The 11,396-nt window shown below is 35.2% G+C and overlaps 2 protein-coding genes across 3 annotated transcripts; both read right to left on the bottom strand.

Annotated features, from left to right (window-relative positions):
* Positions 1–1,119: 1,119 nt before the first annotated feature.
* On the bottom strand, positions 1,120–3,239 carry LOC132182319 (HMG-Y-related protein A-like). Its single transcript, XM_059595528.1, has 2 exons — positions 3,098–3,239; positions 1,120–1,838 (listed from the first exon to the last, which is right to left on the bottom strand). The coding sequence occupies exons 1-2, from the start codon at positions 3,146–3,148 to the stop codon at positions 1,332–1,334; spliced, it is 558 nt and encodes a 185-aa protein (XP_059451511.1). The 5' UTR covers positions 3,149–3,239; the 3' UTR covers positions 1,120–1,331.
* Positions 3,240–5,284: 2,045 nt separating this feature from the next.
* LOC132181052 (myosin-binding protein 3) lies at positions 5,285–9,213 on the bottom strand. 2 transcript variants are annotated; one of them, XM_059594096.1, is made up of 4 exons: positions 8,152–9,213; positions 7,829–8,050; positions 6,026–7,483; positions 5,285–5,908 (listed from the first exon to the last, which is right to left on the bottom strand). In XM_059594096.1, the coding sequence occupies exons 1-3, from the start codon at positions 9,062–9,064 to the stop codon at positions 6,063–6,065; spliced, it is 2,556 nt and encodes an 851-aa protein (XP_059450079.1). In that variant the 5' UTR covers positions 9,065–9,213; the 3' UTR covers positions 5,285–5,908; positions 6,026–6,062. The 2 variants fall into 2 exon arrangements, with proteins under 2 accessions (XP_059450079.1, XP_059450080.1); XM_059594097.1 differs by having other exon boundaries at positions 7,829–7,999.
* Between the last annotated feature and the right edge of the window lie 2,183 nt (positions 9,214–11,396).

The following is an 11,396-nucleotide window of genomic DNA, read 5'->3' as shown; positions in this document are numbered from 1 at the left end:
AGCTAAGTATTGATTGCACCATCAAGGCGCCATTAGTACCTTACAACCCACTGCACCGCATACGCATCTGGTGCTCTACACTGTACCTAGAGCGTACTCAACATTCACTCACTCAAGTATTGTTTTAAAGCAATAGTTTGGTGTGAGTTGACTTTATAAATGCCTCAATTATTTTCTCTAAAAAATAAAGTTTAAACTTGTATCATATATTCTAATACCATGTTAAATAATCATTTACACTGATTGAAAAAGGGTCAAATCAAATCTAAACATGGAAGTTGGGTTTCAACAACCCGCTAAAACTTTTGAACTATAAATCTTTCGGTGGACAACTAAAACATACGGTGGGACAAACAGTCAACCACTTTTGGCTCCGAAAGACATTTAAAAACTTTCACGTGTTCATATGGTTTTTGAGTTCTCTCATTCACCTTGTAAGACATAAACTTAAGCAAAAAAATTTCATGAACCAAATTATGGCTGCATTTGCATTGGCTTATTTAAAATAAATTGTGATCTAAAATTTTGATAGGAAACTTTTATTCCAAAAATTGCCTTAAAACGTACATAATTTGTTGATTGACTTCATTTATAAGTTCTATAACCAAAAATGAGAAAGATGACAAATATGAATATAGAGTCAGAGACGACGCAGTGATGGATATATGTATATATACATAGCAAAAGCTGTGGATCACCGCTCGTAAGCGTTCATTAATGGCTGAATTCGAGGGTCCATAATGCCCATTAAAAGCATGATTTGAAACCTTCGGTAAAAGAAATTAATTCAAGCGAACTATGCATAATTGCATATGCAAGGTTTCAACCACCTCCGGCCCCCACATGAAGTCACGAGTACACGAGTGGGACAAACACACCTACGGCTATCAGGCTATGGATAAGACTCTATAAAAGAGGGAGTTTCTTCGTACAATATTTGGTCTTGTCTCAGGGAAAAAGAGGGTCCCATACGAGGTTTTTCCACAATCATCAAGCTAAATACCATTTTTTTTAAAAAAAAAAATTTCAGATAAATCTCAAACAGCAATTCCAAACCCAGCACAAGTTGTAGCCCAATTGAATGAAGAAATGCATGCAGAATGATAAGAACACAGGAAGTAAACAAATCTGTCGTGCATCATTAATTAGTACTAGCCATTAGCCATATCCTTTGTTAAAGATTAGAAACCAACAAAGCCTCAACAGCAGCTACATCACATTGTACATGCAATTACATAAAACACATAAAACTAGAACTAATTAACACCAACCCAATTCTACAAAGAAAGACATGAAGACGTACAACACCAATAACACCATTAAAAAGAGTCTTATTGTTGAACACTCACTTCAGTCATTGGAGTCTTCACCTTTGGAGGCCGACCCCTCGGCTTCCCAGTAGCCGTCGAAGCCGGCACTGCAGTTGTCGACCCTCCCAATCCTCCACTAGGCCTTGCCATCTTCCTTGGCCGCCCTCTCGGCTTCCCACTACCCGTTGAGACCTTCACCTTTGGTGGCTTTGGAGGTGCATTTGGGTCCTTAGGTGGGCGACCCCTAGGCCTCGCCGGACCCAAATCGATGCCTGGTGGCAGCGAAGGATCCTTCGGCTTTGGCGGCCTGCCACGGCCCCGCTTAGGAGGTGCATTTGGGTCTGGCTTCATGTAGTTGTTTTTCCAAAACACCAGCTCCCCACTCTCTTTCAATTTGTTGAGGTGGTCCGTCAGGAGTGTTGAATGCCCAGCAGGCAAGTCCCCATATGTCGACTCAATGTGCTTCGATATCGATGATTTATTCGAGCCATTCTTGTCGTCTAATTCTTCAATTGCTTTCAAAATCATCTGGAATTCCAAAAACCAAAGCATTATCAGAACTGGTTAATCCTTCATTTCTTTTGTTTCTCTTTTGTCTTGTTTAAGTGTTATGAGCGGAAGAGTTGGTATAAAAAACCAAGTGTGCTGCGATATTGACGATTCATTAGAGCCAATCTTGTCATTCAATGTATCAATTGCTTTGAAAATCATCTGGAATTCCAAATCTCAAGCGTTATTGGAAATGATCATTCTTTGTATCTTTTATCATTTTTGTCTGGATGATAAAAAAAAAGAAGAAGAGAAAAGGTGGTGTTATTAGCTTAAGGGTTAGTATCAATAACCAAGTATGATAAAATTCACTTCACTGCTTCAATTACTTTCAAAAATCATCTGGAATTCCAATACTCAAACACCAAAAAAAAAAATAGTAGCCATTCTTATTACTTTATTAATTCTAAAAGGGTATCAATTGCCAAAAAATACAATGCAAAATCAGATTGATGGGAATAAAACTTGTGAAATTGAGCATGAGATGTGCTGAGAAAATAGCGTTAGTTTAAAAAAATTGTTGGATTCTTGAGCAGCAAATATTTTTTCTTGGGACTGACGAACAATTGAGCATTAAAAAGAGTTTGGACAAATAGTGGCTCAATTATGATCAGGAAAATGTAGATTGAGGATCTAAAGGAAAAAAAAAAAAAAAAAAAAAAGGTGGATCTTTGATTTATTTTATTTTCTTTTTAAATTTCATCAAGAACAAATCCAATTTTCTTTTCCATAATACCCAAAATTGGAAAGAAGTAGCATGAACCAAAGAAATATAGATCAACTGGAGTACATTATGATGAGAACCAGTAGAAAATGAGGGTTTAAAAAAAAAAAAAAAAAAAAACGGGAACTTTTTTGAATTCTTCAGGAAACCCATTTTTTTTAACCAAAAAAAAAAAAATTCAAATACTAGGCACAAGTAGCAAAAACCCAAATCAATGGAAAACAAAGAAAATTCAGATCCTTTAGAGCCCACTCTTGACAAAGAAGATGAAACATGAGGATTAAAAGGATAATATTTTTATAAAAAACAAAAAAAAACAAAAAAAAAAACAAAAAACAAAAGGAAAAAAATATTTATCAAAACCGAAATCATTGAAATCCAAACCAATTTAAATCAACCAGAGCTCAACCGAGATGAGAAAAATAAAGAACTAAAATTGTCGAAATGAAAACAAATTTTTTTTTTTTTTTAATTTTTAATTTTTTAAAAGATTTGTGGGAGTAGAGTGGTGTACCTCTGAGTAAGGAGGGAGTGATTTAGGTTTATTAACCTCCTCAGCCGCCATGAAAATTGAGAGAAGCTTTTGCTTTTGGAGGCCTCACACCCAAAGCACAGAGCTACAGCTACAACACAACACAACACAGCCTATGTTCAAAACCCACAGCCCAACTGTTTGATTTGAGGGTTGGATTTAAAGCAATAATTGGCAAAAACAAAATAATAAAAAAAAAAATTATTATTATTTTTAATGGACGGTTGAGGATGCCAAAGTGGATGACAATCGGATGGCTACGGGTAGATCAGTAGAGGTACTCACGGATCGATGACGTGGGCGTTATTTTATTATTAATTAATTTTGAATTTCGTTGCACTTTGAAATGACGGGGCTGTCCTTCTTTAGCTCTTTTCGTTTTATGTATGATAGTATGAGGCTTTGGGTAGCTATCGTGTGGTCCCCTACCCACCAACAAAGATATTAGGATCGGAAATTTTTTGTGATCCTATGCATCCATCATGTAGGGTCCGAAACTGATCCAATTGGTAAACAGGTTTGAAACCGACCCTCGTAACTCGTGCCTGAACATCTCCACACGTGCGGATTGTTGGGGTTTAGGATCCCACGTAGATTTTTATAATTATGCTTGAGACACATTAAGTGAAATTAAGTTTTATAATAAGATCGATTACTAACAATAACTTTTCTTAAATTTTAGGGAGATAAATTATTTTTTACCTTTTTATTCAAATAAACTATACAATAGCTCTCATTAGCATTTTTCTATACTATTTAGATATTCTTTAAATATTCTTTTAAATAAAGGCTAGAGAAAAGAGAAAGCCTTTTTATTTAGGGTAGGCCTTTTGTTTCTCTTTTGGTATTCCATAATCAATATGTTTTGGATGATTTTTAAGAAGTTTCCCCTAGATTTAGAAAAGAAAGTGAGATTTTGAATAGTTATTGCTAGTGCTTTAATTGATTTTAAGAAACTTCAATTATAACTTGACTGCTCGATAGCGTACCTTTTTTTTTTTTTGTAAAGAAATGTGGCTTAAAAAGTAGACATGCACAACTCAAGAAATGGTCCAATGTAAATGTACGTGGTTGATATTGAATGGACTCTTAGATTTTTTTTTTTTTGCCAAAATATAAAATTAGTCAATGTGATCGTGATTTGATTGCTTAGAGTTTTGATACTTTGTGGTAAGTGTATCATTAAAGCGCCCTACAACTCACAATCACACATGCGTGCACGCTTAATACTGTACTAGAGTATTCACATAAGTGCATATATGATATACCCAAATATTGCTTTAATACAAATGCTTGATGTGTGTTGGCTTTTTAAATACCAATTTGACTCTCTTTTTTCATGTGAGATTCTCACCTTTTAAAACTCTTTAATACCTTCTATTTAAAACAGTCCCAAATCACGAAGTATATATATATATATACTAATTTTGAAAATTCTTTAAACAGACTATGAATGCATTAGCATCAAAGTATTCGAACTGTGTATTATATTTAGAAGGTGGACCTCCATTGAACATCAAGAACAACAAATGCAGCTTTTTCATAATTTCAGATGTGCTTTGGACACTTAAAGACATTTGTTAAAATAAAAAATTGAATGTGTTTTATTAGTCATATTATTAAATATTATTGAATTGTTATTATTATTTTAATTTTATCTTTTAATCTTACCACTTGTGATAAAAAAAAAATGGCTCCATTACTGTCCTTAGGGCTTCACTTGTTCTAGTCAAAGTCCGTTGACGCATGAAATTTGGCATATGTACTTTCAAATGAATGAGTAATGCTAAAAATGTTACCCTTATATTTTTCTTGAGTCCTCTTAAAATTGATTTAGCTTTTAAAATTACTATTTGATCAAAATTCAATAGTAATCTATCACAAATCTAACATTGGTATGTAGTATGTTTGTGTGCCTTGAAGCATGGTTATATGCCTGAACAGTTTGGATTTATAGTGTTGATTAATCTAGCCAAAAAGGGAAAAAATGGGAAAGCACAAAAATAGCTTTTTACACATTAGATTCTTCTTGTTTTTGGCCTAATTTAACAAGACCTACATTTCATTTTGGGAATTAATAAGCCTTCTTTGCTTATGTACATATGGTATGATACTACATTGTGAACTTTGAAGTGAAAAAGATAATAATTCTAATGTATAATCACCTTTTCTCCATGCTATGAACTTGTTAAGAAATTGAAAGATATAAGCAACTAGAACATTAATGACAACCCTCACTCAGAAATATAGACAGCTGATAATGTGGTATACAAATAACTCTGGCCCCCAGACACTAGAAGCCCATATGAAATTTAACAACAAAAGAGGAGGAGAAATTTTTTCTCTTCTCCTTCAAGTTCTCCCTTAATTTCCACATCCTCTAAGAAAGAAACAGGAATAAAACTATAAAAGAAAAAGAAAAATTGAAGCCCAAGTGTCCTGACCTACACACTGAGGTCAGGCAGAGAAGAAACTCCTCTACATCTTTCACAGTTGCTTAGGAAAAGGTGGTAATGAGGAGGTCCCTGCAAAATCTTAGGCTTCCCACCAAACTTGTAGTAGACCCAATTCCAAAAGAAAAAAAAAAAAAATTGAAGCAGGCTTCAATTCTGAGGCCTGCATCTCATGCACCAATTCAAACAAAACATACCAGGAATGTCCCTCTCCATCAAGAGACTTACTAGCAGTAGAAGGCATAGATTTTGATGAGCTTTTTGTCGTGCTTAGTATGAAGTGGTTTGGCTAACCACTTACTTCTGCAGTGCCATCTTTACTCACCTCTGAGAAAGCAATCTGCATTTGTCAAACAAATTTATCATATACAAATTCAAATCTGATATGATATGGAGTACAATTTTCATTGCAGTTCAACTTCAGAAAGAATGGATGCAAAAAGAAATTTAATATTACCTCTTGTCATTCTCATTTGTGGCAGCCATGTGCAACTTCAATCTAGAGGGTCATCAGTCATGTTCTTCACACGAATTTCCACAGCCTTCAGATCTCGAAGATGTTGTAAGATTTCTTGAAGAAGATCCACTCCCTTGTCTCCCTTCTTTATGGAGCTCATACAATGCTTGAGAAACTCTCTATCTGCTTCAAGAGCTTGTAGCCTCTCATAAACATGATCTACCTCATCTTCAATGGTTAGTTTCTTGCTATCCAGTTCAAAATTGGATACCAACGAGTTTTGCATTTCAACATATTCTGATTCACTTTTTTCTTCAAATAACAACAACCCTTCTTCGTTTTCATTACTGGTGGCATCCAAGAGAGGAAGGAGCCTCTTTGCCATTGAATTCATAGTTTTTCCCTCTGGATAATGTTTATCCTTCAGAAATCCATCTGAAATCCCATTTTCTTCTGGACTAGTAAAATCATGATCTTCAAACTCTTTGACACCATACGTTGAGGAATTCCCAATTGATTTCCCATCCTCAAGAAATCCTTCATCATCACCTAATGTGATTAGCTTCTCCTCCAGTGCTTTGAGCTGATCCAGAATGGATAGCCTCTCTTCCTCGTATTCCGCCAATGATTCATCAAGAGAACTCATATGCTTCACACAGTCTAGTGCAATTTCTTCCAAATTCAATACTGCATTATCAGGGCTAGTGTTTTGACTGCTATCTTGATGCCCAGAATAGCTACTATCTTCATCCTTTGCTTCTCGATTTAGATCAATTGATATTTCATCACTGTCATCCACATTGCTGCAAGAAGCAGAAGAGTTTCTACTTCTTAAACTTCCATCTTTACTTCTTCTCATCATTCTCATCTTCTCTTTCGTCTCATAATCCAAAACCCTCTTACGAAATATTTCCAACTCTTTCTCAAGTTCTTGCTTCTCCTTCTCTCTCTTGATCATGAGCTCATTCAAAAGTTGCAAGGCTTCCTGGTCATATTCAGCTTGTTCTTCCATCATCCTCTGGTATTGCAACGCTTCCATCTGCATTGCTGCTTTCTCTTCTTGAAGCCTGGTTATCATAGCCATTGTCTGGTTGGCAGCTATAGCAGATGCACTTCTCTCTTCTTCTAGTTCTGCATATAATGCACTTAAAGCTTTTCGTTCAGATTTTAGTGCTGCTTTCAGCCGTTCAATGGTATTGACTGCTTCTCCACCTTCCATTTCACTTACCACACTTCCATCTAAAGATTCTTCAGCTCCTGGCTCTCTCTTTTCAAATAGTAATAGTTTCTTCTGCAAGTAATGGATACTGTCAACCGAATTTGGTGTATCAGGAAATTTCTCTTCCTCTGCTTCATTAGGCTCTGAAGGCATGGGTACATGATTGTTTATCCCTTCTTGAGTCTTTTCAACCAAAATTGTCTTCTCTTGCAGGGTAGATTTCCCCATGGACTTCGGACCTAGTAAAACCAAATTCGTGTAAGAACCTTTCTTGTACTAGCCGGTATCTTTCTGATTACCATTTGCCAATTAATTTAAGAGAAGATGTTGTTAAATCATCAATCATCCCAAAAACTAAAGCTAATAGGAAATGATTGATTTAATCATTTAACTAATATTCTAAGTGAAACCCAACACATAGAATACTTAATTGAAAATGAGGGTAAATTGATAGTGACAATGTTTGAACTCAGAACATTTGCTCTGATACCATGTTAAATCACTACTCATCCCAAAAATTTAAACTAATACAAAAATAATTGATCTAATTATTTAATTAATATTCTAAGAGATGTTAGGCTTACCAAGGTCATTCTGAGCCATAAATACATCTGTGGCAGTAGAAATTTCAGTGTCATCATTTTTAGTGGAAGACTGATCTTCTTGCAGGCATGACAATGAAGGAATTGTTTCTTCAGCTTGGGGCTGAAGCTCAGCTGCGTGGTCAGACACTTCTTGACCTATCAAGGCCTTGGCTGAAGTTTGATCAGACAACAGATTTAAGCTGTCTATTTCTTTTCCAGATGCTGCTTTTTTATCAATAAATTAAAACGCATGACAAGAATAGAGAGAAGCAATGTTGGGAAAAAAATAGATTTCACTAATAAAACAAAGAGTTTGTGTGTACCTGGTAGATCATCTGGTTCTTCAGTTGCCTTCTCTGCTAAGACATTGAGTTCTTGTGTTTCAATCCGTGCCTCTGAATCAGCAGGGCTATTTTGGTGATCATGCTCTGTCAGATCTTCCTTTTTCAGATTGCATGATCCTTGGTTTGCAGTAGTTGAAGAATCAATCAACTCAACAGGGATTAAACGAGTCAACTCACATGCAGCATAATTCTTGAAATGCATATTTATTATTTCAAGCGACTCATCTCCCTTTGCCACTTCTTTGAAGCTAATTAGATTTTCTTCCCTGTTGTCTTCATGGATCTGATCATTGTCGTTTTCCTTGTGATTTGACGGAGAGTCACCTTCACTGTTGTCATCATCATCATCCACCGCTTCTATGACAAAATTGTCTTTCTGGGTACGATCCAAAGCTCCCCAAGAAGGTTTTAATAGCCAAAAAGGAGGATACAATTTGCAGCTCAAGCTCTCGTTGCAGCATGAACACCTGAAAATCTTTTCACCATTTTCACTATGGTTGTCACTCACCCATGAGATAAAAGCAATCCTCTGTGTCCTTCCCATGGAGCTTTCAGCAGCCAAACATTCCTCACACATATTATGCAGTTCAGCCAATTTTTTATGAGTTGAGCAGTAGCTCAACTTGGAAATTTCAGTGGCATGAGTGTCACATACAAGATCTCTGTAAGAGTTTGTGATCTTCCCAGGCTCCAAGAAGTGATCAACTCTAGAACACCATAGGCAGGGTGGTTTAAGGCCAAAGTAATTGGAAAATTTTCTGATCAAATAACTGAACAAAGAGTTGAGGAGGAGGAGGACTATCAAGACCCATTCAAGCAATGCATAGACTAGAGTAACAATGATTTTGTTGGTGTTTCTATGCAACATGGTTGCAAACTTGTTGGTTGCCATGGATTTGCTATGTTTCCTTGTTATTTACACACAAATGCATACACATGAAGAGAGAGAGAAAGAGAGAATGTTTTGAAAGTTTTGAGAGAAAAACAAAAACTGAGTGGGTGCAAGAGAAACAGGGATGCTTCTCACTTCTCAGGATTGTGTATGAGTTACTCTACCAGCATATTGTTAATTAATGAACTTTTGGCAATCTGAGTTGTGACAGTAATTACACCACACTGCCATTAAAATATACATCTTTATCCATGGTCGATATGATGATTAGGATAATATATATAACCCAAAAATGACTTGAGAAAAAAAAAAAAATCTTGCTTGCTTAGAAAATCTTGTGTGAAGCAATGGAATGCCATAAATAAAACCTAAATTTTTTTTCACGTTTTAAACTGGATAGAAATTTCCTTTAAATCGGTCTGAAAGAAATATCCTCTAATCCATTTAAAATAGTGACAAATGTCTATAAATATTTAAAATGTTAGTTTAAGTTAGTAAACTGTTATTAATGACTTTAAGAATTTATAGTACATTTTTCTCTGGACTGATTTAAATAAAATTTATGTCATTCTAAATTGCCATTTTTAGATCACACTTCCAAATATGATATTGTTTTGCGATTTTGCTTAAAAATGTATATTTACGGGACAAACGCACGTAGAGTAACTGTGCTGATTTATTACTTAAAATACTTCATTATCGTACACCAAAACATGTGTTATTAGAATGAGGTGATTATTCGTACGAGGGAAATGAGGTTGTTGTTGAACCACATGGGTCCACCTGACTTTATTTGGGCTACACCACGCGCATGAGTTGGCCCACCACCAGCCGTATAAATGAGTTGGTGGGCCACAAATGTAAAATGTAAAGTAAAAAATGGGCCCACCTGCAATCCCACATTTAGACAGACGCTCTTACCAATTAAGCTGTAGGGATTATTTATACAAAATCCATTTGTCTACTCTGCATTGCTGTTCTCAAACTTGATTTTCTCCATTATTATTATTATTATTATTTATTTATCTATTTATTTTTTTGGGGTAGTTTACTAAGTGTAGAACTACTACATCAATTATATATATATAACTTGGGATACTAATTCAAAATTGAAGTGATTGGCAGGGGAATGATGAAGTATGGTTGTCAAACAATGGCAGCCATGATGGAAAGGCTAAGAAGAGAGAGAAAAGTGAGGGGAAAAGGGGAGAAGAGTGGATCAAATTGGGGGGGCCGTGATGGTGATTTGAGACCCTTTGTTTGAATAAAGCTGATAATAATGTTTGTGGGATCAAGCTCTCTCTCTTCCCTTCTTGCTTTTGCTTTTTAGGCTCAGCTTTGGGTTTTTGAAAAGTTACATTCCTGGGTTTAAGAAACAAAGAGAATATTAATCAAAGATTCAGGGGAAAAGCTTATAATAAGCCTTAATTAAAGGAGGGAAAAAAAAAAAAAAAAAGGAAAAATAGAGAGAATTAGTGAAGATTAGCAACCACCATGAGTGGATGATTTTTTAAGACATTTATAGATGGAGTGGCATTCCTACATGCTACCTGACCAGATATGAGTGTGAATTGAGAGAGAGATGGTAGGCTCTTTAGTCTATAGTGTCTGGATCTCTATCTAGTTCAGTTCCTTAATTTACAAATGAAGGAAGAAAAAAGAGGGACTTTCAACCTTTCAAGAAAGAAATTTAAGTCAGGAGTTTTCTAAAGATTCGGATTCTCTCTATTTCAAAGGAAATGGAGAGGAGCCGGTCCCTTATTTTATAAGGGTAGAATGATCATTTCACTTTTTTGGATCATTCTACTTTTGTATAAAGGAGAACCGGCTCCTCTCCATTTCCTTTGAAATGGAGAGGATCCGGCTTCGTTTTTTAACCGGTGTTATTTTAGGAACCATTTTGATTGCTGAAATAGCATTCTTTTTTTTTGGAAAAACTTCACTTTATCTCTTGATGTATCACGGGTTTTACATAATATTAGTCTCGAATTATCAAAAGTTGTAATGTGAGTATTCCATTGTTCAACTCCTTTTAATTTCACGCCTATCATTAGGGTTTTATGTTAACTCAAATGGCTAATAGATAAAATGTCTTTATGTTCCCCTAAAACTTATAAAAATAAAAATTTACCCTTAATTAAAGATTTTATCATAAAAACATAAAATAAAAAATAAACCAGACTCACAATTGGCTGAATCAGCAAATGTTTACCTATTTAAATTTAAAAAATGGAATCATCTTGGCATCCTCGGTTAGGATTCAATTTTTGCAGCTTTTATAATTCAAGATTAGCATTGCAAAACACATGATACATTAGGGAAAACCAGTTTT

Source organism: Corylus avellana, chromosome ca5 (assembly GCF_901000735.1).
Source record: "Corylus avellana chromosome ca5, CavTom2PMs-1.0".
NCBI classification, from domain to species: domain Eukaryota; kingdom Viridiplantae; phylum Streptophyta; class Magnoliopsida; order Fagales; family Betulaceae; genus Corylus; species Corylus avellana.
The sequence above is the reverse complement of the archived record's forward strand: the minus strand, read 5'-3'. Positions and strand labels throughout refer to the sequence as shown.